This window comes from Lonchura striata, chromosome 3 (assembly GCF_046129695.1).
Source record: "Lonchura striata isolate bLonStr1 chromosome 3, bLonStr1.mat, whole genome shotgun sequence".
Taxonomy (NCBI): Eukaryota; Metazoa; Chordata; class Aves; order Passeriformes; family Estrildidae; genus Lonchura; species Lonchura striata.
In genome coordinates this window covers 62271028-62296465 of record NC_134605.1, presented here as the reverse complement: position 1 = coordinate 62296465, position 25438 = coordinate 62271028, and the positions used below count along the sequence as shown (strand labels likewise).

At 39.7% G+C, this 25438-nt stretch overlaps 1 protein-coding gene across 5 annotated transcripts in view; it reads left to right on the top strand.

The window, feature by feature from the left end:
* Window positions 1-25438, top strand: part of NCOA7 (nuclear receptor coactivator 7) — an 83843-nt gene that overhangs the window by 33819 nt on the left and 24586 nt on the right. For all 5 annotated transcript variants that reach the window (XM_021547146.3, XM_021547145.3, XM_031504380.2 and 2 more), the window contains exon 3: window positions 9541-9794. In XM_021547146.3, coding sequence (XP_021402821.2) covers window positions 9541-9794 — 254 coding nt within the window. The remainder of the gene's footprint in view (window positions 1-9540; window positions 9795-25438) is intronic.

Genomic DNA, 25438 nt, shown 5'->3' with positions numbered 1-25438 from the left:
ATGAAATATCTGTTGTATGAGACAATATCAGCCATTATTCTAAATACTGAAACTACAGATTCCTTTTTATTCCTCCATGACAGCATGGCTGTGTGTCTTTTCAGAACATTAATTCACACAATAGTATCTTTAGTGAACTTGGACATTTCTTCTGTGCTTCATGCCAGTTCATGGGAAGTCTGTTAAGGAAAGCCATTTAACTGCTCAACATGCAAAATAGGTTGCAAGTTGTTTGAGGACAATGAATGCAAACACAGAAATGAGGTACACGGTTGGTTGAGTTTGTTTTTAGAAATTACTCTGAAATATTTTAAATAAAGCCTTGTTCTACTCATGTTGCAGTGCTTTTTGCTCTAAATTTGTTCCTGAATGGATAAGTTTCCAACCTGGTTGTAGGCCTGTGCACAGCATCTCTTATACTGTGATCTCCAGCTCTTACTAACAGAATCCTTGAAAAAGATGTGGTGACATTTGAATAATTTTGGTGTTAGGAAAAGTTAGCATTTAAAGCCATCGGTTTGGCTTCCATGTAGTGCCTTTTCTTAAAATAAAAAATCCTTGGCCTTGTCTATTAATAATATAAAGGAGAAAATGTGGGATTTTTTCTTTGTGTTTTTCTTTTTAAAACTACTTTTGTTTACAGCTGTATTAAATTGATAGTTTGCAATAGAGGTTGGTACAGTGATGCAGAGCACCGTGACATTTAAATGGCAATTTCAAAGTAAGTTTCTTAAGAAAAGCAAAAGCTAATGCAAAGACAGGTACTTTAAATCCAAGTTCCCTCCCTCTCTAAGATATCTCTATTATTGGTCATTTAAATAAGAAAACTGTTGAATTTTTGACTTTACTTTGGTCACTGACTTCTCAACCATAGCAACTTTTGGATCATCCCAAACCTTTTGGTCAGCAAACACTGATGGGTAACTTCACTTACTGATTTGTCAGCTTACTCAATATTAAGATCTTTTTTATGAAGAAACCAGCACTTTATTCTCTCTCTGCTGCTGTTGGGGAAGTAGAGTCAGTGCTTCCTTTTTGCAGCAGGGGAAGCTGCCCTTCTTCCAGCCTTCAGAGTGACAATGTTTATGAAAATTTCCCATCATCAAAGCACCTTTTCTGGATAAGTGGGAACAATCTGCCATGACCACTTCAGAGCTCCTGTCCAGAGGTCTGCTGGGCATGGTGTGGTGTGTGCCTGGCTTGGCTTTCTGCCATCCTCTTTTTACTGATCTCAAGGAACATAAGAGAGGCTGTTGCTCACAAACCCTTCCATCTCAGCAAAGTGCTTGCTTGGAGGAGCGGTCTTGCCTCTGCTTACGGCTGCCTCCTTTTGTGTTGACACAAGTGTTAGCACAGCCAAGTGGGATCTAATGGGGGAGTGATCAAATTTTAAAAAATTAATTCACATATTGGTATTTTTGCTGGGTTATCTTTAACCTACATAGTTTCCCAGATCTGGTCCCTGTGCAGGTGCAACAAATGGGTTTGTGCAAGAATGGGCACAGCTCCTGGGGCCAGGATCGGGGTGGTGAGCAGAGAGAGAGGTGGTGAGCTGACAGAAGAGGCTTAAAGATGCTTCTTTGAGCTACAGGCTTTGAAACAAGTCTCCTTTTCCTCAAATCCTGTTTAGCTCTGGAGGTTTGCTGTATTTTTTGCCTCGTTACTGTTGAATTCACCATTCTTGATTTCAGCTGGGGGCCAGGCACGGATGCTTAAGAATGAGGGGTGGGAAAAAGGGAGTGCCTGCAGGTATTCTTCAAGTCTGCCCACATGTGTACAGCCTTTTAACAGTTTGCCATGCAGATTTCTTCTGAGAAAAAAGCAAACAAGTCCCTAAAACCAAAACAAATGAACCAAATCACCAAAACTGAAAGACTGTATCCCTGTCACTGTGTTCTCCGCGGCCCTGCCATGATGATTTTTCATATTGGTTCTTTGTACCTTTTTAGATCTTTGGCAAACAACATGCCTAAGCTATTTATTTTTGTCTGCATTTCACTTTTATCTGAATGTAATTCTTGAAAGAATTTAATTTGGTATCTTTGGTACTTCTCATATAAGAAATACTAAGATAGCACCTCTTGAGGTGTTTTTTTCCCCTGGAGGTGGGTTCCAGCTACATTACTGCTGCATGATGTGTGGCACATTTCCTGTGGGTTTTGCTGTAAATGACCATTGATTTTCACCTACTGTTTTATTGCTTCCTTGCAGATGTTTATTGCCATTTGAGTCACTGTGCACTAAATTTCTTTCTGGTTTCAGCCAGTTTAATCAATACTAAAACTGTTTTCTCTTATCAGGAAGTTTTGTTACATAGATGATCTGAAAAAGTGGGTGTGGAGCAACCACTGTATGGAACAGCACACATCCCCTAGAGCTTTCCATATACTCTGTCTATGCCTTTGGGATTATTCTCAATTCTTGCATTTTGTTTCCCTATGTTAATTAACTATTAATTTTAAAGGGCCTTCCTCTTTTTTTCATGGAATTTGAGTTTCTTGAAGAGCATTCAGTTGAGGCAGGGAGTGAGTTTATCAGAGTTTTGGAGAAACTTGATATGTGTATCAGCCTGATGAGCTTATTGTCCTCATCAAAATAAAAAAAAACGTTTACTTGTGGTGTGACTCTTTCTGTGCAGCTTGTCTGTAGCATCCTCCCCGGCTGTGTAACTGCAGTTCCCTTTTTCTTGCCGTTTCACTCAGCAGATGTGGAGGGGAGGGGTGGCTCGAGGGGCTGGCATTAGGTGGGGGAGAGGCTGGGGGCCAGCACTGTCTGGAGGTGACAGGGCAGGGCCATCCCTCCCTTGCCAGGGCTTCAGTGCCGGGAGAATGCCCTGTTGAGCTGCTTTCAGAAGAATCCCTGGATGTGTAGGATCCCTTTGGTGTGATGAATGAACAGCACAGTAAGAGAGAGTATCTGGAACTGTCAGCAGAAGAAAGCAGGAGGAGCACGATGAGAGTGTTAAAAATCAAGTTGGTACTTGTGACAAAATAGTTCTGTGGTGCTGCTCTGACTGAATAAGCCTATTAAGTGAACTTCTGGCAAAGGGAAAGACTTCTTCATTTTGCCTTCTGCCTAAGGCTATTCTTTGAGAGCTTGCAGTAACTAAAGTTATAAGGGAGAGGATCAAATAGATGTCTAAAGCAAGCAAAATAGCTTTCCAGAATCCTTTTCCTATGGAAAAGATTTTATTAAATTGTTGTCATAGCCACCAAGTGCTGAATACATCATAACCTCTTTTCCAAGTAAACACAAAAGATGTGGATACTTTTGCTTTTGAAAATTGAAAGTTTGTTAAGGTGTGTGAGAACACTGTAGTCTTAAATTTAGGAAAACAAAAACTTTAGGAAAACAAAAACTGACCTCTTTGAGTTTTACCCAGGGAAATAAGGATTATTCCCAACCCTTAAATAAACATAAAAGATGTTATATGCGATATTTAAAATTCCCTGATCTAAGTTAGAAAACTGGGAAGGGGAGATTAACATATTTTACTTAATCTAAGAACTCATCAGAAAATGTAGTGTCTTTAAAATTCCAGAAGAACTTTACTACAAATCTGCCCCTCCACATTACAGATGATGAAAGAGATGTAGTGACTTGCTTTTAAGCTAATGGCAGTATTGGGAAGAAAATAGGCATACCCTGGATTGTCAGTACAGCACTTCATTCTGTGGAGCATGCCAGCTTTCTTGAGCATTGCTGCTGACTGACCATTGTGAAGCCTGGTGCTGGTACTTGCTGTCAATCAGTAACAGCTGCTCCAATAAAAGTGGAAATTTCCAGCTTTGACCTGTGCTAGTAACATCAGAGCTTTCAGGAGTTACGTTTTGTCCTTTGGAATAACCAGGTTATGGACACTTTTGAGTATCTGCAACACCATACATATCAAGGACAACACAGTTGTCCTTGATAACTTTTTCAGAATTGATTTTTTTTGGTAGTTTTTTCCTATCTGTGGAAGATGCAAAGATATAAATATATAAGATATAAAGAATATTCTTTAAATATCTGGCAAAAAATGTGTTCTCTCCCTTACATTTGCCTTAATAGTCTGTTTTAATAGTAAACATACAGCCTTGTGGCTTGCTTGTTTCCAAAACATGACACGTGCCAACCTGAAATGTCTGTGTTCCATGGAGTGTGCCTCCTTGTGGGGTGGATGCTGTTCAGTGTTAGGAAGATTTCTGAGGGTGAATGGCTTTGTATTTGTTTCTATGCTGAAGTGAAAGTAGTTGCACTGGGAAGGTCTGGGTTAAGTGTTATGGTCTGCCAAGTAGTCTGACTTCCTTTGGCTTTGCATGCAGCAGTAATTTATTTTGTCTGAGATGTGCTTATCCTTCAGGTTCCATGGGATGGGATGAGAGCAGGGCCATGCCTGGAGCTGGCTGAGTTGCGCTGGCACTCAGCTGGGTGAAGGGGAGAGGGGTGATCTGAGCAGGCTGGGAGAGAAGGACTGATTAAGATCAGACCAGTGGGTGACTGATGGAGATTTTTACTGTCAGATTTCTGTAGGTAGGTATAGGGTTTTTTTTTATGTGACATTTGATTTATTTAGCTCTTCTGGATGGGTGGAGAAAGGCATGGAAGATAGAAAGAAACTAGTATATATTATAATCAGTGCAGAGATTTAAATTAAGGTTAAAATTATTAATTCTGAAGTAAATAATTGGTGTGCATATCATTTTTATATAAAGGAATCTGAACAGGAACAAAAGAGATTAAGGTGTTTGAAGTGTTTTAAAAGGTTTCTTTTGTAATCTTATTTTATGCATGCATAAATAGATTTTAAAAATGGTATTTGAGGAACATGATCTGTTTGTGCTCTGCAGGATGTTAAGATGATTGTATGCCAGATATCAAGGCACATTTTAGAGGATGCACATTGTGGAAAATATCTAAAAAGGAAAACTTCAGCTTGTCAGCTGAAAGATAAAAAGATTTCTTCTCCCTTCCCCCTTCTTTTGTTTATATTTTTGGAGGGCCACTTTATTAGATGCTTTTGTTTCTAAAGCTAGAGTTTTTCATGGTGTATGATCTTTATTAATCTAATACATCGTAAGAAACACGCCTTACTATCAGGAGTTTTTTAGAACATCCTGTAATAAGGACCGAGTGCTCTTTGACTGTGATGTTATGTATTGAATGAGGTCCTATTGAATTGTCTGTTAGACATTGCTATTGAATAAATGTTAAGCAAAACAATATGAAATTTATAGGAAAAAAGTGACTGCCAGATTTCTATGTCTTTACTGTCTCAGTGTCAGAGTTGCTTTACTGGTTGCTTGTAGTTTCTAGTGGAAATTGGCAGATAAAATCACCCCTCTTTTCCCTGAGTAGTTTTCTTTTTACCCTAGCCACCTACCTTGTAAGTGTAATGGGAAATTCAGGCTGTTTTATTCTAAAAATTAGTTATTTGCCTTTCATAGCCAGTCAAATAGAGTTGGGTCTGGAAGATGAAGTAGGCCATTTCTTGGAATTTTCCTAGCTCTTTTCCTGTAAGTCAGTGCCCAAGGTATTAAACAGTCAGTTGCAAATTAATTTAAGTAAGCACTGCTAACCTTGCATTTTTCCCTGCCTATTGTGAGATTGTGTCCATTTCAGATCATTAGTATTTATTAAATGAAATTATATTTGTATAGCAGTAAGTTTTGCTTTTGCTGGCAAACTTTCTATTTGGACAAACTTAGAAAATGGCTTACTGGTTGTTGCTCAGAAAGCACTTGAGGGGCTGGAAACGGATCCCTCTGTATAAACATTTCTCAGAAGAAATGTTTGCCTGTCAGAATCAACTAGCTTGAAAAATGTTATCTGGTGTCTAAATGAAATTACAGATGTGTAAGACTTTATTCATAAACAGGAGTGTTTTTTGCAGATAAAATGATTGTTTATCCTGCTCTTTTCTTTCTTCTTTTTTCTTCCCCCAGCTGCTTTCTTCATGGAGCACAACATATCCATCAACTGATACTGAAAACCAAGCATTTTCTGTAGCAGCACTTTATTAATTCAGTGTATGCCTCTTGTTTTGCCTGAAAGGCTGATTTAATTGCAGAACAAGATCAAACTGAGAGGTTTATTTTTTTTTTTTTTGCTGCTAAGCTCCCTTTTACTTTCATAACTATTAGGACAAAATGGAATGTTAGATTTGTTCACAGAAATCCCCTTAGAAACTGAACAAACTCACTCAAAATCTTCCAAAGTAGTTGAAAAAAGAAATAATGCAACAAATTATGTTCTTAAAACCATTGTTCATAGCAGCTCTTGTTATGAAGTTTGGGAAATATCTGAGAGCAGAGAGAAGAGTAGATTAGACTTTCAGATCCTACCTTCTTTAGGAGGTGCTGGGTTTGAAATCTGAGTGGGAGAAAGACTGGCAGCTCGTGTGGGATATACAGGTCAGTGTGAGAGAAGGGTGAGTGGAGACTGAAGGAGATATCTCAAGGGAATGGAGTTTAAAATGCAGTAAACCCTTCAGCTGTGCTCTTCACAGCCTAGTCTCTGCTGCACTATACCAGTGTGCATTAATAATTAATTGCCTCATGTGTATAGAGGGCTTTGCTTTACTAAGAGGGTACATAATGTCAAAAAGCATAGTAGGTTTGGGGCTGCCGTTATGGCTTTAAATGCTGTTGAAGGCTTGTTTTGGTGTCTTGATAAATTACAGGCAAGGCTTTTCAGGAGTGTGAATTGGAGGGGTTTCAGTATTTTTTACCAGGCTTTAAAAACCTGAGGAAGAAGCATCTTACAAGCAGAGATCGTAACTCTAGACAGAGTTGCAGTTACTCCGAGTCCTGTCTGGAATGTCATGGATACTTGGTCTTAATTAGTCTTTTTTCCTAGTGCCAAGGTTAGCACTTTTGGAGTTGGATGGTCATGGCCTTGAAACAGAGCAGTGGGCAGGAGGAGTAAGCTTGGCACCAACTGAAATCTGATACCTACCGCAGCAATGGAGTAAAAATTATGGAGTGCCCAGATTTTTGATCACTTGTTCCTATAGTACCTGTGGCATTGTCCATTCACAGCAGCAGCAGCTGTGGCTGGGGATGCTGTACATTGTGTAATGAGCCCCCAGTGTGCTGTGGGAGTAGGAATGCAGCAGGATTAAACACTGAGGACAAGAACCAGTCAGTTTGCATTGCAGTGAGTCAGTTCAGACTCTCATTTCTGCTTTCCTTTTTTCTATTGCTAATGGGCCAGCTCTGTTTTAGCTCTTCAGTCTAAAAGTTGCCAGGGGCATCTTTGAAAACTCCAGTTCAAATGAAAATGTTTTAAGGAAAATACTGACAGAAGCTGTTAGTATTGTCACAAGGACTGTTGACCTCTACAGAGGTTTTACTGTTTATTCTTTTCTTCCCCCTGCCAGAAAGGGTTCTATGTTTCCACTAGTGGCTCTCCTGTTGTTTTGAGATACTACATTCATACTACAGAAAACTTACTAAACAGAGTTTGTGATCAAAACAAATAGACTGTGAATCTGAAGACAAGTCTCTGCTGCAGTGTGAGTAGAAATGGGGTGCCAGTGGATGCTTGCTTGTTATCTACTGAAGCAGATGATTTGGGTATCCTGTGATATGCACACACAAAGGAAGGTCATTGAGTCACTGGAGTCAAAAATCAGGAATGTAGCTCATTTAGAAGTCTGTAATTGGTTATAGCCATGTTAGGAATATGCCATTTCAGCATAGAGGGCTGTGTTGCCAAGATTTACACCAAAGCTAAATATACACATTGTACATGCAAAGTGTTTGTAATGTTTTGTGAGTGCTACAGCAGCCTTTTATAAGGGCTGTGGCTTTCTAGTTAAAAATAAGCCTCCTTTTCATATGCAAATTTTAATTAGTTTAGTGTAACAGTTTAAACACTTCATTTGTTATATAGATGTAGTCACTTTTATCTTTTCTAAATCCCTGTGTGGTGTTTTCATATGTAGTCAGGACTGAATCCATAAATTTCATGTGACTGTCTCTTGCTGGGCAGAGCATGAGCTATTACTGCTGGTTGTTTTACAGATCTGGGGGTTTGAATGAATAGGGAACACAGCATCCTCATTGGGTGGGCTGCAGGATGTGAATCTTCCTATTTTGGGAAGCATGAAAGAAATATGTATACATACATGTGTGATAGATACGATTTGTAACACAAACAATACTGTTGTATTTTGAAGTGTTTCACAGGAAAGTGTTGGTCACATGTAGACTGAGAAACTGACCCTTCTCAGTCTAAACATTCCAAACTTGGAAATGGTTTCTGTATTTTATTTTTTAAAAAAAGGCATATAGCCTGAAATTTGCAATTGCTCTGTGTATGTATTTTATGTGTAATCTAAAAGAATACATGAAAAGCATATAAACACGAAAGGTGGAAGAAAGAATCTCTGAAATTCTTGCATTATATTAATAATTTCATGTATTAAGTTTTCACTTACATAAATTACTACTGTGAGCTCATGTGACCTTTTCCCATTTGTGGTGACTCACTGATTGTCTGCATTTTCTATGTATAATTCTTCCTGTGCACAAAACAACCGTTTTTGGCATCAATAAGATAAGTATACTACTCACTCCCTTAGGTACCTTGTAACAAAGAAGTTAATGTACTGAAGAGAAGGAGCATTAGGTAGATTAGTTTTTCATTTTGGATGGTATGAGTCAGTGATTAACTGGGAGCTATTTTAGTGGCAGTGACCCTCAACCTCTAAAGTCAGTCTTGGCTCTCTCTAAGCAAACTCAGTGCTACAGATTTGAGCAGAAAATTCTGTGTTCTGATTCCTGAAGCATCTTTCTCACTTGATCTTGCTGTAAGGAGTCTCCTAAAAAGAAAATACTCTTGTTGCTATAGTAATAAGTTGGAAGATCTATAGGCAGCTCATTAAGATTTCTCTCAGAAGAAACCTAGGCAGCTGGAAAATGTTCTGGCACAAGCAGTTTGTGGCCATGTTGATAAGGCTGGGTGACACTTGGAATACCAGCCTAGTGTGGGTTGTGCCAGAACAGCTGTGGAGTAGCATGAATGGGCTCTAGGAGATAAGCTTGGACAAAATGGAAAAAAAAATTAACAAGTTTATATGAGAACAGATGGTTTTATAAAGCAGGAGCAGTGGACTGTGGAATTGTTGGCTGTTGTGTTGCAGTACATTGTGATCTGAGGTTTTATTTTATACCAAGCTTCATGCTGAAAACATGAATTCAGTGTCTTATTTTTACATTAAGATGTATCGTCCTTTTAAAAACCCCCAGCTTTTCGATGGTTTGTTTGTTTGTTTTTCCCTGTTCCTTCTCCTCAGTAAACAAGAGTAAAAACTTTACTACCTTTTTCATTACTCTTAAGAAGGTATCCTTGAGATTATGATATAATGGAAGAAAGAGTATAAGGTAGGATCATCTTAGTTACCAACTTACTGATGCCAAGTGTGTAATTTTTAAAGGGTTGTAAGGAATTCTGATATTAAATTAATTTTTAAAAAATTAATTTAGAAAGTGAGTTAACTTCTCAATAGAGGTTGGCTAAATCTTAATGTGGGTTTCTTTTCTTCATACACAGTTTGAAAAAGAAAAGACAAGTCAAACAAACCACTGAGACTGTCTCTGCCAATTCCCCTGGATCTCCTGTCTCCACAACACCTTCTGAGAAAGATGATGAAAGTAAAGTTATTTTGGAGCAAATCAGTTCCTCTGAAGACAACTGTAAATTTCCTGGGGAAAAGGAAACTGCTCCAGACAAGGATAAGAAAAAGAAAAAGTACAATCAACTGAAAGACATCAGACGCACAGAACTTAAAAGATACTATAGTACTGGTGAGTTAAATCAATCCTGTAGTATATTAAAATATATTTGTTTTGATAGCTTGCTAATGTATTTTTCTCATATTCTGTAGGCCTTCTTAAAAGGATCATTAACTTTGGATATCCTTCCTATAAAAGCAAATAGAATTATATGGTTCAAAATATCTGATACTAACTTAAACCTTGCATTCTTACAAAAAATAACTATATCTTTTTTCTCAGTTCTAAAACTCAGTGTTGCTATAGGCAGTAGTTAGTTTATTATTGCATTTTATTTTAGTTGTTTTTAAGATTAATCTTCAATGTTTTATGGGGTTCAGTTTTTTTGGCAGGGCTGTTTCTTTCATAAATTGATGTATACTGTTTAAGGCTTCGGTCTTAATTCATATTCATGTTGGTCTGTTGAAGTGCGAGTAAGTAAGTAAATTAACTATATATTTTTAAACAGGATGTCAAAGGGCTTGTGTGATAGCTTGTTTCCCCCTCACCCCCCACAGCTATCTAAGTAAATGAATTATAAATTCCTTTTTAGATGTTTTTGCAAGTACTTCAGAAAAAAAAATAATTATGCATTAATATGAGATGAGTCATATACACATCAGTTTGCAATCCTCCATTGTAATTTGTTGGATACTCTGAATTGATTTTGGATATGATTTATTAAATACTTCTCATTCCAGATTTTGTCTTGGCATTTTATTGGAATGAATTCTTAGATTTGGAGAACTTTGGTTCCATCTTGTAAGGAATCCTTTCCCAATGAGAAGGAATGGAACAGAAAACTGGCTATCCTCAAAGCAAACTTCTTTACTGTTCACAGTGTGTGCCTGGATGCTGACTCCTAAGGAGAAGTCCTCTTTAAGATAAAAAAAAGAAATCTACAGTGATAATGTTACATGTTGAGTGGTTGTGCAGACTAGCCCACAACTGAAGAGTGCCTTTTATGAGGCAGTATCCTTGCCATAAGGAAGATAAACCCTGGACTAATGCTTCCTGGCTAGCTCAATGATTTACAGTGATTTCCTGATAAGGTTGTAACTTTTAGCAGATTTGAATGTGATGAGATCAATAATTTGAAAACTAAAAGAACTTTTTCTCTCTGTCTGAAGTTCTGACCACCCTGTTCTGGAAATAAACTCTGAAAAAAGAAAACTGGAGAGCTGCTAATGAACAAACCTGAACATTCTTTCTGCTTTGGTAGTATGCTGATAAAAAAAACCCAAAAAAACTCTAAATACACACAAGTATAAACTTCTGCTTCATTCCTAGTAAAGTGCTTCTGCTAGAAGCACTTGTTGCTTTGTACCTAGAGGAATTTAGGGGTTTGTGAAGTAGCTGAATTTTATTTCTCAAGTTTTTCAGGAGTTAAACTAAAAATTCTGTAATAGTTGGCACTTGGGATGGTGAGATGAGGGGCAATGGGATCACTCCCTGTCACTGAAGAATGTGGCACTGTTAGCTAAGGAGAATGCAAAGATGTCTTTGGCTTGTGATCTAGCAGTCAGTACAATCTCAGGTTTTACTTACATCTGTTTTGTAAGTGTTCCTTGGTTTCATGTGGACTGGCATCATTACAAGGTGACTTGAAATGCTACTGATCATCATGTAGGTGTGCAGAGTTTCTGGGTTCTGCAGAAATATAGAATTTCTGTTGAGAAATAATTTCATGCTGCTGTTGAGCTGAGCACAGACCCAACTGGCAAAATCCAGAGAGATAAAGACCTTCTCCTTGTTAAAATGCCTTCTTTTTGGTTGTTCCTAAAGGCTTTTACCAACCAGAGCACCAAATTGCAGAAGTGAAAGTTTAAATAGAGGCAGAAAAGAGTTGATTGTGAAACAACTGCAGTAGCTCCATATGCAACTTTCAGAATGAAGTCTTTTCAGTAGAATTGTTAGTTGCCATGGCACTGGGTTACATGGCTTATACTGCCTTCACCCACTGCAGCTATAGCTCACACGGTTACCTGCTCAGCTGTTTGTTACTACAGAAAGCTGCCATCTTTGCCAACATCCTGAGTAGTTTCTGAGAGCTGTCAGCACACCCATAGCCGTCTGAAAGAACTGGCGTTGTTTAAGTAGTTTGCCTTTTACCTGCATATGGCATGGCAGAGGACAAACCCATCTGTCTCGCTGAACTGATTTCTGCCAGGTGTGCATTCAGCAATTCTCTGCTGGAAGATGTGTCAGCTGCAGTGGTGGGAATGTACTGCCAAATCTGAAAGGACTTTATCTTTTTATTGTTGATATACTTTCATATGAAAGTGTCTGAGAGGGATTATCCATGCATATACGTGTGTCTTAATTATTTAATGTCAGGGATACATATAACTCATTTCCCTCTCTCCCCTTCCCTGTCTTTTTTCCCCCTCTGACTTGTCCCATTATAGATGTTTTGGAAGTGCTCTGACTAAAAAGCATGCACTCTTTCTGCTAACCATTTTTCTATTCATGATTTCTGAAGGTTTTCGGAGTCTTGGTGTCCCTTTCTACCCAACTATACAGCTTTGACCAATGTCTAGAACACAGCAGGGGGCTTGGGGGCTAGATGATCTTTAAGGTCCCTTTCAATGGTTTCTATAATTCTAACTTAATGAAATTACTTCTTTTTCCCCTAAATGCTAAATTCCCTACAGGAATTACTTCTTTTTTTCCCTAAAGGCTTTGTAAAAAAGTTTAACTTCCTCAGAAGGAAAATTTATTAAATGTAGCAACAGCCTTGCATATTCCCATGATGCAACCAAGCTTTGTGGATTAATGGAGGATCTGTCATTAGATGATTTGAATCCAGAGGAGTTGTGTCTGTCAGTCTGACAGAATGAAGACCACTGTCTTCTGAATAATCTCCCTTTCATATTTTACAGGACAAGAAATCCTTCTTTATTTATTGTTCTAAAAGATGGGGGAAGGAACATAACATCTCATTATAACTCGTTCCTTGCACACCATGTCCCTTCATTAGAGGCTTGTGAATGTATTTGCCTTTTTGAATTTGCAAATGCAGTGACATCCTGACTCCCACTTTCAGTGCTGTGCTTTTTAATAGATTTTAATAGCTTTTTATTAGATTCTTACAGGCACCAATGCTGTCAGTAGGATTTTGTTGACTCAGTAAATTCCTCTTAACCGGTGGAAAGACTAACACAACTTCTGAAGGCTGTGCAGAACTGGAGGTGGTTATCCAGGCCAATCTTTGTATTAGAGATAGTGGTTAAAAGACTTGGATTATTTGAGGAAGGTGGAAGCGCAGCAGTGCAGCGAGGAGCTCCTCTCCTGCATCCAGGTGCGGCGTTGTGTTAATGCCGGCAGCCGGCGGGTGGCGCCGCCGAGCCGAGGAGGAGGCGGCGGTGCGACTGGGGCATCCTCTAGGAAGGGATCCTCCAGCATCCCTCTCCCAGCCAAGACTGTTCAGCACATCATATCGGCTGGCACTGTGATGGCACCCTTACAGATAACCTGATGGTATACAAGAATGAGCATTTTTCTTGAGGCACTGCTAAGTGCTGAATAGGTCCTACTGCCAGAAATTTTCTCCAGTGTAGCCTCATAGCTTCCTTTTCTCTTAGCACTTGCACTGTTCTTCAGTGGGTCTGTAGTTCTTTAACAGTTTGCAACATTCAGTCTCCAAATCTCATCCTATAAGACACTGCCTTGCAGACACAGCCCTTGTTCTCTTGCCTTGAAACAATGGAGATGCTAATACTTCTTGTTTTCCTGAAGATCAATGGAAATAACACTACTTTTTCTATATTTTTTGGCTTATGTGATAATCTGCTTTTTAACTTTGTCTCACTCTTTCTGCTGTCGTTGCTGCAGTAAACAGCTCTCAGACTTCCGAGGGTATGTCTCTCTGGCACAGTACAATGGTTGTGTAGGTGCTCTAAATGCTGTACTTGGTGCCCAGGATGCTCTCCCCTTCTTCTTGGGATAACCCAGCTGACCTGTTGTTTGCAGCTTGGCTTTATGGTTTTGACATGCTGTCTCTGGGAAGCCTGTTTTTATTGAAATATTAGGAAATCCCAATTCCTGTCAGGAGTTGCTGAACTGGATGAAAACATTTGTGTTGTACCACTGAAGACACTGAGGCAGGTAAAAGTGTGAGTTTCTGAAAGCAAGCAGTGTAACAGTGGTCAAAAAACACACTGAATTTCATCCATATATTTATTCCAGCATGATATAATGTGTGTTTCTATCAGATATACATAATATTCCTAGATTCCATTGATTTTGCTTGAAAACCTAAGCATGCAACATATGTGAGGAATTGGGCTCCATTAAAGAATCTGTAATAGAAAAGTTTGGTTTAGCTGGCTTGTCCCATATCACAGAGTTACTTTTGTAAATAACTCAACAACATAAAATCCAGTTGACTAGCTTATCATTCTGCTCTGTAATCATAAAGCCATTCACTGTGTGGTGTTCAATTTCTGCAGGAGTGGGAGGTGAGAGTAACAAAAGCCCCTCTTAGTGTAGCTCTGATTTACATCAAAACAAGCAGGACCCCTAAACACCACGAGAAGGAAAGTATTATATGTCCATTTAATGAGAGAGTATATCACATGTTGAGCAGGAGGTGCCAGAGTATCACCCTAGGGGCAGAAAGCAGATGCCTTTTTTTTGACTTGTCCTCCCTGCCATCCTTTGAGCAGGGAGTGATGCAGGAGCAGTGCAGCATGTGTGCTCCTCTGAATATCCTGGGTAAATGACCATTGGAAGTTACCAAGCCTCTGATTGTTCTGGGTAAATGACCAAGAACAAATTTTAGTAAGTAAACCAGAGAGGGCATAACAATTTTGATTACTCATTATGTGGTAAGATTGGCCCTGACTGGCACAAAAACAGCAGAGGCAGCTCCCGTGATACCAGAAGTACTTTGTTTCAAAGATAAAAGTTTCTTGCAATGCAGTGAAAATTAATAGAGAATTTAAATGTAATGAAATAGTGGGACATTTTCTGAACACACATCACATAATAGTTCGGTCATCTGCTAAGTAGGTTTAATCTGAAGTGGACTTTTCAATATATATTGAATTAAAAATGGAAACTTCCTTCTGCTTCTGAGTCCTGGTTTTGTCTTCTGTATTACCTGGTACAGAACAGCAAGATGCAGCTGAGGACCTAATTAAGGTGCTACTCATAAAAAAAGAAAAATAGTGCAAAAGAAAAAAAAAAAGAGAAAATCCATATAAATTTTTATTTGTAGCTAGCTAACTGTAATCAGCCCTAATCTCTGGGGGCTTGATTTGGTCAGCCCTATTCAGGTAGCAAAGTACTTTCTATTCTAAGTAATCCAACTGATTTACAAAGTGGGCTACTCTGTGTTGTGTTAAGTTGCTTAGTACAGGAGCTAGAACAAGGTCTAAATTTTCTCAGGTTCTGTGACCTTGCCTTAGTGTTATTGCTTCAGCCCAAAAATGACTGTGGATATAAGGAGGGGTGAAAATGCTAATAATAAGTTTCTTTCAGAATGAAGATCTCAAATAAAAATGAAGCATAGGAAGATGTCAATTTGGTTATAATTGCCTGTGTAGAATACTAAGGGGATTGGAATAACTTGCATATGAGGGTAAAATGAAGGTACTGACTAGGTGGTGGCTGGTTGGGAAGCTTCAGGAAGCTGGTTTATTAGCACTGGTTATAGAAACCATGTGGAAATAATAAAGTGGACAAATGACTGAAAGGCAGCTGTTTTCAGGTGACTTGTTTTGGAATGAGAACAAATGGTCTTGAATCCCAGAGGATCAATGTTAAGGCCACCAGGTTATATTGAAGCTGTGCTGTTAACATATGTTTGCTAGAAACAGTTGCTCAGAGAAGGGATTCCATGTCCATAGGCAGGAGAATTCAGTCTGAGAAGTAAGTGCCATTAATAATGTTGTTAGCATTTAAGTTCTGAAAATTTGTGTGGGCAAGCTCCCCACACATGGTGTACACTTCAAATTCTCATCTTGGTGGATAATCTTTTGTTTGTTGTTAAACTAAGTAAAAGATGCAAATAGATGAAACTTGATGTTTTGTATGTAATAGGTAGGTATTGCCCATCAACACAACCTTGGCATTATTAGCACCATACTCAAAGCAAATGAGCTAATCCCACCTAATCTTGAGACAGAAGACTGAGCTGTTTTTAAGTTAGCTGTTAGAAGGAAATGAAGCCATATGGATCTATAAAACAAGCTTGTAAACTCACCTGCTGATAGTCAGTAATCTAATGTATATTTCAAGTAGGAAGCAAGGGAATTGAATGGGAAAGTAAAGGACAGAACATGAACACTGTCCAGGAACGTAAAAAAATAAGAGATGTCTTACCTGTGTTAAAAATAAAAAAGAAACTAAAAATCATTTTAGTTCAGTATGTGACACTAGCAGTTGAATTTTCAGTAATTTTCTGGTACTTCTAACACCAAGGAAGATGAAAGGCCAGAGAAGGAAGATTGATCTATCTATATATTGTGGTGTGATTTTCTCTACTCAGTTAGAAATGGAGGTGAACAGTAGCTTAACAGACACATTTTTTTTTAATTGACAGAACTGTTTTTCACATAGGAGTCCTGACAGTTTATTGATGAATTTGTGGTAACTGATGTGGTTTTTTTTTTAGTAAGCCTTTAAAAAATGTTGATACAAAATTTTTATGTTCCTTATTTAATTTTTGAATAGTCAATCAAGGCAAATTGCATTTGTAAACATCACATTGCTGATGTCATGTACTAGTATTTTGTGAGCCCTTGAGTTTATATTCTAGAATGTCTCAAGTTTAAGGTTTGGATGGTAGGTCCCTCTGGTAGGATGACCAAGTGTGTTTAGCTCTGAAGGGGTCAGTAGCTTTCTGTGTGATTCAACACTTTATAGGTGAGGGAGGGAAAGTGCCCATCACAAGTTACCAATGCTGAGTTACGTTAATTGAGTGGTAATTTGAGTACAGCCAGATTACAGGGAGGTTGTAGAACAAAGCTTTCCAGGATGAATTGCTTGTTAACCATGAAAAATTACTTGGGGTACTTGATGTGCCTATTTACCTGACCATAAACTTGGAAAGCATCATTTTACAAGCAAAAAAATCCTACAGGTACTTGAAAGTTTTATGTGAGTAAAATGGCAGTATGACACTCTGACTGCTGCTGAACCGCTGTGTCCAAGCCTTGTGGTATGTCTGATTCCAGGGGGAAGAAGTGCTAGAGGGGCAGTAGGAAAGCCCATTTCAGACCAGAGCCAATTTAGTGTACCGTATGCTCTCCCGCAAGAGCCACACCTGGATGTCTGGAGAAGATTATGGCACTGCTGTCCTCTTCTGAGCTGCTCATAGTTCATGTATTTAGGGTGCTCTGGCATATACTTATCTTGCCTTTCCTTGGGCCTGTGCATGTTTCTGCAGTATCTTTTAGTGAAGATTGCACAGGTTTGCTGCTCTTTTCTTGAAGAGCAATTTGCTTCTGCTGGCTTTGTTGGGTGGCGATGGGTTCTTGTATAAGAAACTGAATTGTCAATCCCTACTCACCATCTCCAAGACTCCTATGATTTTTCTTGCGCGTTTCTTTGGTATTTCCTAGCTGGTTGGTTGAGTTTTTGTTTGTTCTTTTCTCTCTATAAAATATCCCTCTTCCATAGTTTCCTTTCAAGAGTGAAGATCTTCAGAATTCTTTACATGTCAGCTGTTTAATGGCTTTGCTTTGTCCTTATTAGCCTTCTCTGGACCTCCAGGATCCAGGATGCTGGAACAGGGTATGTTTCTACTCTTAATTTGGGTTCTCTGACTTGTTTTTCTGTGAGTTGTGTTTAGCACAGCTCAGGGAAGAAGGAAAATGTTGGAGGCTAGAGGGAGTTGTGAGAGACTACTTTGGTTATAACTCTTCTTGAGTGAGAAAAAACCCAAGAATATTATCCTAAGTTAATTGTGTAATTGAAATATCATGGCAAAAAGCTTTGACAGGCTCAGCAGACCAGGACATGGAGAGAAACAAGTGGAGATTAGAAATCAGGAATACCTTTTTAACAGTGGCATAAATTATTGAGGCAGAAAATTAAAAAGTGGTGTTTCTGTCATGGGGGAAAAAATATCAGGATTTGCTATTTTACAAAGTTACATTCCACTATAGCAATAATTCAAAATAAGATTTAAGGCAGTGACATCTTGTGATTTATTCTGGAAAGGTCAGATCAGGTTGTGTTTAGTTAGCTAAAACTGACCTCACTGCTGAAAGACCCAGGTGTGTTTCCAAGGGCTGCCTGTTTTCCCAAGGCCTAAATTTTCAGAAAGAGTGAGCACTTACGTTCTTTATGTATATTTAAGCTCAGATTCACTTAACATCTCTTAAAAGTGGTCCCAGAGGAAGAGAGGAAGGGTATGGAGTGATTGGTCTCCTAGCTCATGGTGAGACTGTGACAGGTGTGCCTGTGCAAGAGATGAAATGGAAGCGTGTTAGGAGAATTAATAAAAAGATTTGTCATATTTCTGCCAGGGATAATGAAGGGAAATATATCTTTGTGGTTAGTAAGTTCATCACTTCCAGGATCCACTGGCTCATCATGCCTGGGGTAGTCTGGCTTTCCTAGATTGTGCCAGCTGCCTGCTGAGTCTTGTGCTTGCTGAGTACTGGTGCCCTGTGACGTTAGTCTTGAGTTCCCGCAGGGCTCGTACAGCTCTTCAGAGGTTGTGCTGGGATAAAGAGTTGGACTCTCACTGGTCTTTCTCTTCCATGTTTCCTGGGAGGGCTATCAACCAGGCAGATTGGATCCTTTGCCTCCTCCCCTAGCCAGGCTTCCAAAATCTGTACCCTGAGAGCCTGTGGAGCAGTCCTCTGCAGCACCCCTATGTATCAGCTCTCTCCCATTCCCAGTGACTCACCATAGCTCTCTTGGGATTTCTGCCCTCAGAGAACAGGCAGAATATTCTCATCTTAGTTTCAGACATTCTTCTCTAAGACAGGAATATTCATAAGCCATTCATAAGTATGTAAGAAGCACAATATAATGCATTTGAAATCATGTTGCAGATCTTTTGGTCTCCAAGCAGAGGCATGAGGTAGTAATTTTTAGGGTGTATGCATAACTCAGACCTGGTATCCTTAAGGCAGGCTTTTAATTTCTCTTCTTCACCAAGTTCCAATATTGTGCTTGAAAAACACTGTTGAAAGTTAGTATAAGTGCTCTGAAAAACAGCACTTCCTTCATGTGCATTTAAATAATAATAAAAAGTTAAGCCACATTTTTTTGATTGTGTAACACCTTCACTCCCCACTTTCTCTACTGACATTTCCTAATATCTTCTCACTCTATTGCGATGTCTCTGTTGCAACTTGTTGGGTCACGCTTGGGCTCCAACAGTAGTAGCTTGTATAAACCGAGTTGCTCTTTTCTATGGCTTCTGTGGATCTGTGTGATAAAGTGATGACAGTCAGCAGCACATCAGATGCTGATGTCATCTCCAGACATGAAAACAGGGCATGTGTCCTGTATCTTTAGAATCTCTGTGATTTTTGTCTCTCCTTTCAGCCTATGACCTTATAAACACCAATCAGTAGACAGAATAGTGCAGTACTTGATTGTGGGAGACATTGTCCTGGTTGACTTACATGGCACAGCCTTCCCAGGCAAGCTGTGGTGTGTTCAAGCAGCAAAATAAATGAAGAAAACGAGCATGTGTAGTTTTAACAGTTTTCTAAAATGTCCATATTTTCTCTTGTGATGCCTGAGCATTCCTTCCCTCAGCCCTGATTTGTTGACAGGCTGATTTACCTCACTCTGTAATTGTCCTTGAATACCTAATGTACTGGATAGTCAGAAATTTCATGGTGATACTTTAGTGAAAGATGAGTTTAGATGCTGACATGTTCCTGAATAGGTTTCACAAGTAATGCTGTCAGACCACAAAGGAGCTAAAGCCACTTCTTGGGCATGAAGTAAGTAAAGAGGAAATTTAAGTTCCTTAAATATTTGCAGTTTTTTGTGTAGAAGCTGCAGTATGTGAATATTGCATGAATATCAGTAGTCAAATTTTTATTGAAGTGTGCCTAAAAATGCCTAATGGCAGAGGGAGTTACTACCTTCTGGTGATCTCTTTATTCCTTTGAAATACTTGCTTGGAAAATAATTAGTGGACAATCAGTTTTTATTGAAAATAATTAGTGGACAATCAGTTTTTATTGAAACTAGAGAAAAGTTGTTAAAGGCGCAGATATTTCAGAATCATATGTCTGGATTTTTACTGATCAGGGAATTGTGATGTTCCTGTGATAGGAGAAGTCTCACTAATGAAGGAGCACAAGTGTGGTTGTGATGGATGACAGCTGTCCTTTTGTTTCAAGTTTCTTCAGCAGTAGCAAAGGAGGAAGCCAACTGATAGGATTCAGTAGAGTAAAAATAGGGAGAAGTAAAGGTGAGGGCTTGTCTGTCAGGAGACTCTGGGGAAAGTGGGAAGCAGAAAAGAAAAACAGATGCCTGAGTGTCTGAGAAAGTCTAGTGATTTCTTTATTTCTCTTTTAACATGGTAGCAATACACTATCCAGATCTCAGTAGGGAGTGTTTCTGTCTAACTTGATGGTTTACTTCAGGGAAAGAGGTCTGATCAGATGTCCAAAAAACGTTTTTATACGCCCCCTAACTGCTGCAGCTGCAGCTGGCTAAAAGAGGGAATGGGGCTGGGGTGTCTTTCCCAGAGGCTGCTGCAGCTGAAACATCAGAGTGCGTAGAAGGTGTCCCAAACCAGGAATCTGGCCCCTGTGGTGGTGGGGTTCACACACACTTGACAGAAGCTGAAAGAAAGACTTTTTATTTAAAACTAGTAATTTTAATGTGAATGCTGTTCAGCTCATCACTTTGAGAGTCATGAGAAAAGCCAAAAAGATGCTTTAAATCACAATTACATCATCCTATACACAACTTTCCCCATAGCAGAATTGCTGAAAGTTACTAAAATGTCAGGGTAGAAAGTAGGAATGGAAAAAATTGTTCTGATAAACTGATTTGTCTTCCCCCTCTATTGTCCCAAGCAGGTCTTTCATATTCTTGAGATCTCTGTGTGTAGAATCACTTAAGTGATACTTACTGGACTCCATCTCTGTCACCATAATTGATATCAGGACTCATTCACTGATAAGGAAACTACCCCAGGAAGCCTTGTTTGTTTAATTTCTTATCAGTACCCTGATTAGGTTATTCTGAGGAATAACTGTTCTTCCCTGAATGTATTGTTTCAGATTCTTTTAAGCTACCTGTAGGTTTTCACTCCTTTGTCCTGGTGCTTGGCTAGACTGTAGTAATATAATTTTATTGCTTCTAACAAATCTGTAATAGCGATGTGGGACTGGAATGTCCTGAAACAGCAGTGACATACTGAGCAGTGTGGAAAAATGACTAGTATGTAATGTGGAAAAATGACTAGTATTATACATGTTTAAGGAAACCCTCTTTTCTGTCACCAGCAAGTGTTATTGTTTTTTTCATAACTTAAAATCTGTGTTTGGTTTCACTTCCTCCAACTCAAAAAGGATGTAGTAGGAGAAGAAAAGCTAGCAAGAAGGGCAGCCTGTGTGATCAGATAAATAGGAGAGTCGCAAGTATCAGTATCAGTATTAGTCAGTTGGAAAAAAAAGAAAAGATACTGGAAATCTGTGACATCATGAATGGTATGCAGAAGGTGACTATTTGTTCACCCTTAAAATGGCATTAATTAGGATGTTCAGTAAAGTATGAAGTACAAGAAGGGAAGCACTGCTTTATGAGCACATGTTAACGTGGGGTTCATTGGCATAGAAATGGTGCGGAGCTCTTGAAAGAACAGAACAGTTCAGTGAATGGTGTGTCTCTGGGAAATCTGTGGTTTTGGGGCTAATCAGGGGAAAGATTTCCCTACTGACATGTGGCCTAAATCTTTGGTAAGACAGAAATTAATGAGTAAAATGGACTTTTGCACCAAGTGTGCCATTGCCTCTACCCTCTCAGGCTACTGAGTTTGTTTGCCAGGTGTGGAAAGCAGTCAGTCCTTTGTCCCCTTATTTGCTTCTGCATTCCTGCTAGCACTGCCAGCCGTGAGGCTGATGGGTGGCTCGGGACCTGCCCGGTGGGTTCAGCTGTCACTGCCAGCACTGCCACATCTCACACTCGTCTGGGCTGGGCAGCAGTGGTGGTGATGGCATCATCCTGCAGTGGTGATGTCCTGTGCTCCATGTGGGCAGCCCAGGAGACTCCTGATGCTCCTTGACCTACTCTATCTACTTACAGAGCTATTTACACAGTTGCAGAGGTGTAATTCTCCTATCATGCGTCAAGGTCTTCTGGGTGATAAACTGACCTCTTTATCATACTCCTTCAGTAGTTGGTTTCCAAATTACTGTTAGGTAACTCTTTTTTATAAGGTTTCCTATAACACTGCTAAATGAAATGTCAAGAGTCTGCCAGGAAACTGAGATACAAATATATAATTACAGGAAGAAAAATTCCCATTCTAGACCTGTCTGTTTTCAGTAAGCCTGTATTTTCTTGCCTGTTCTCACCTGGCATTCTTCTTCTCACTCATTATTTTACTATTTTTACGTAATTCCCAATTTACAAGTTTCCCAAAACCACAGAGAGGTTCAGTCCACCCACTCTGCCTTTTGCCAAAAAATGCAGTGTGATCAAATTTGCATTAACACCTAGTCACTTCTCATGGATGTGCAATCCCATCTCCAATGTACATGCAGTGCAGGAAAATTTGGGAGGCAGAACCGTGAGTCATTTCACCACTAAGCAAAATGTTCAAGTTCAAAAAGTAGCCAAAGGCAGTTGTTTAAAGCCTGTGGAGCTCTTCATCTAGTTCTGAATGAAAGAAACGTGGTTCCTGAGGCTTCCATCATGCCTGTGTGTGCTGTGGGTGCCTTTGTGGCTATACAAGAGCTTCCTGCCTTCAGATCATGTCAGAAAACGTTTGGCTTCCTGGAGGAGAAATGGGAGATAAGGGGAACTGGAGAGACAGTACATTGTGGTGTGTTTACTTTGCCAGGCTTGCCAGTCACTCTGCTGTAAATCGTTCATGTAGAGCCCTGTTTGTGATCTCGGCCTCGCCACATGAGCGGTATGTGGGCTTAGCAGTTCCTGTCAGGTTTAATGGGCTCATGGTAATTTTTTCTTCTGAAGGTCTGAATTTTTAATTCATGATTTTAAGTCTTTATGTGCACAATTAAAAACATAGACTAGTTATGAATTCAAATAATAGCTATTCAAATAATTAGGATGTTGTTTTGAATTGCCCAAACCTGTCTAGTCATTAGGCATAATGTATGGATGGTGTTCTCAACCCTTTGTTGCTGGGATAGAAAAAAAAAAATGGACACATAGGAAGTAGAAGAAAAAAAGTATCCAAACACAAAATGTCAGATTTTGGTTTCAGGAGACAAATTCACAGACTGTGATTGCTTCTTTTAGCCTGCAGCTAAACAGACTAGACAACAGATATTCTTTCACATGGGTGTGAAAGAAAATTGTCTAATTGTTCAACTTATTTAGTATTTATTAACATTTATTGACAAAAACCCATGGTATTTTGTTTCCTCTAAACTGAGCTTGTCTATCAAACTTCTCTTTTTCTTGTTTTGCAGTTAGAGGTTTTCAACTATGTGTGCATAATTAGTTCACTCTTCTCTATTGTACCATGCTTGTGTTCAGGACCCTACTAAACAAACAAGTTCACAATTCTGTCAACCAAGAACAAAGCATATTATATGTCTCCTGTGAATACAGTATATATAGGTTATGAAAATCTTACACAGGTTATAGCATTTTCCTGGATAGTATTTCTTAATCTCCAAATTTAGCAGGCAATGCAATTAGGAGGATGTGGGAAGTACTGATATTTGACAGGGGGAGGCAAAGGCGTCCTACTCCCAGGTAGGAAGCTGCAGGAGAGAAAGTTGTCTATTTTGCTATTTTGTGGTCTTTTTGTGCCACAGTAGCATAGGGGTTGCTACTGTGGTCAACTCTTCACTTTTAAACACAAAACCTTGGAACAAAAAATGTTCAGCTAATAGCAAGTATTATAAGCTCTTCAGAGAAATTGCTTTTATTGCATATCATTGTTTCTCCCATCTACATGAAGACTTAAACTTTTTCCTATTTTGCAGGAGGAAAATATTTTTTTTGTCTCTACATATCTCTGGCCTACTTTATTTTTATTCCCATTGCTCCAAGGTCTTATTGGTGCATGTCTAGTTAGTGTGAGATTATTGCTCTTAACCATTTCCTACCTTGTGTACTGTTTCAGAGATAAGGGTAAAATATCTGAAAACTTGTCTACTTCTTTAAGCTACACCAAGTCTAGCTGAAAGGTCTACCTTTCTTGTGTTTCTCCAGGGAAAGGTCACAAAAAGTTCAGGTATTTTGCCTACATGTGTGATATGTAGTTGTAATTATAGTTGAAGTGGTATCTCCTGGTAGCACAAAACAGTGCGAAGTCAGTAGCTGGCAGGGTTGTGCCATATTGGCAGTTTTATTAAGGTAACGGATAAAGAAAACATCCAGTATTTGTCAGATTTTTTGTTTGTCATGTTGCCATTGTGTTTCTGATGGTTTGATACTGTGCCCTGCTGATGCTGCCATTACCTGTTTCTCTACACACCGCTTTCACTTTGATCAGCAGAAGGTGGTGTGACAATGGTGAATATACAAATGGTCAGAAAAACACAGTAGGAAGCTAATTAAAAATGTTTCAATGTGGGTGTGCAGTCCTAGACATGAAGTGTCTGAGATCACTGAGTGATGCTGTGTTTCAAAATGCTGTCAGGGAAAAGCCAGCATCATCCTGACCTTCCCTTTCCTCCCGCTGTCCTTCATACCATGTACATTATGTGCATGTACTTAAACTGTGTTTGGTTTCTACAGGCTTTCTGCCTCTGTTGCCCTATCTGTGGTGTCCCTAACCAATGCACTTCTCATGACTGCATCCCTGGCAGGTGGGGGTGACTTTTCCAGCAGTAACATCTGGATGTATATCCAGGGCTCTTGTGAGTCTCTTCTGACTGAGGGAGCAGCACACTGAGGCAGCCCCACAAGACTCATTTTGCTGCGGACATGAGCCATCAGAAGGCTCAGGTGCAGCACACTGGGCTGGCCCCTCCTTGTTTCTTGTGTACATTACAGTGTGGCAGGCGAGTCCTCGCCCTTCCTTTTGCTATGTGCCTCTTGCTCTCTGGAAATAGCAAAGGTTGCAGCAAAGCCTGAATGCAAGTCAGAAGCCCTGCGCTGCCATTTCTAGTCCTTTCCTCCCTGATCTTCCAGAGCTCTGGCTTGGACCAGGAGGAGTCCTCCCTGGACTGTGTGTGTTCCTGCTCCTGGCTGCTGGTTTTGCTGGGCCCAGCCTTGCCTTGTCTTCTTGCCTCTCCCCACTTCATCCAGGCTGCAGCATCCTGCTGGAAGCAGTGGGACCTTTCTAAGGGCTTGGAGGCAGTCAGGCGGGGAGAGCCATGAATTGCCTCCTGGCACCCCATCCCCACTCCTGGAGCTGGGGCTGCATGCTGCCCTCACCCCCCCCAGGTATGTGGGTCTGGGCTCTGGGTTTGGAGGGGAGCCTGGTGGGGCTGGGGCTGGCTGGGCAGCTCCATCCTTCCTGAGCCTTGGCTGTGCTCACCCACTGCTGTTGTAAGAATTGGAATTCTCTACCCTGCTCTGGTAGAGAGCTCTGGTGCTGA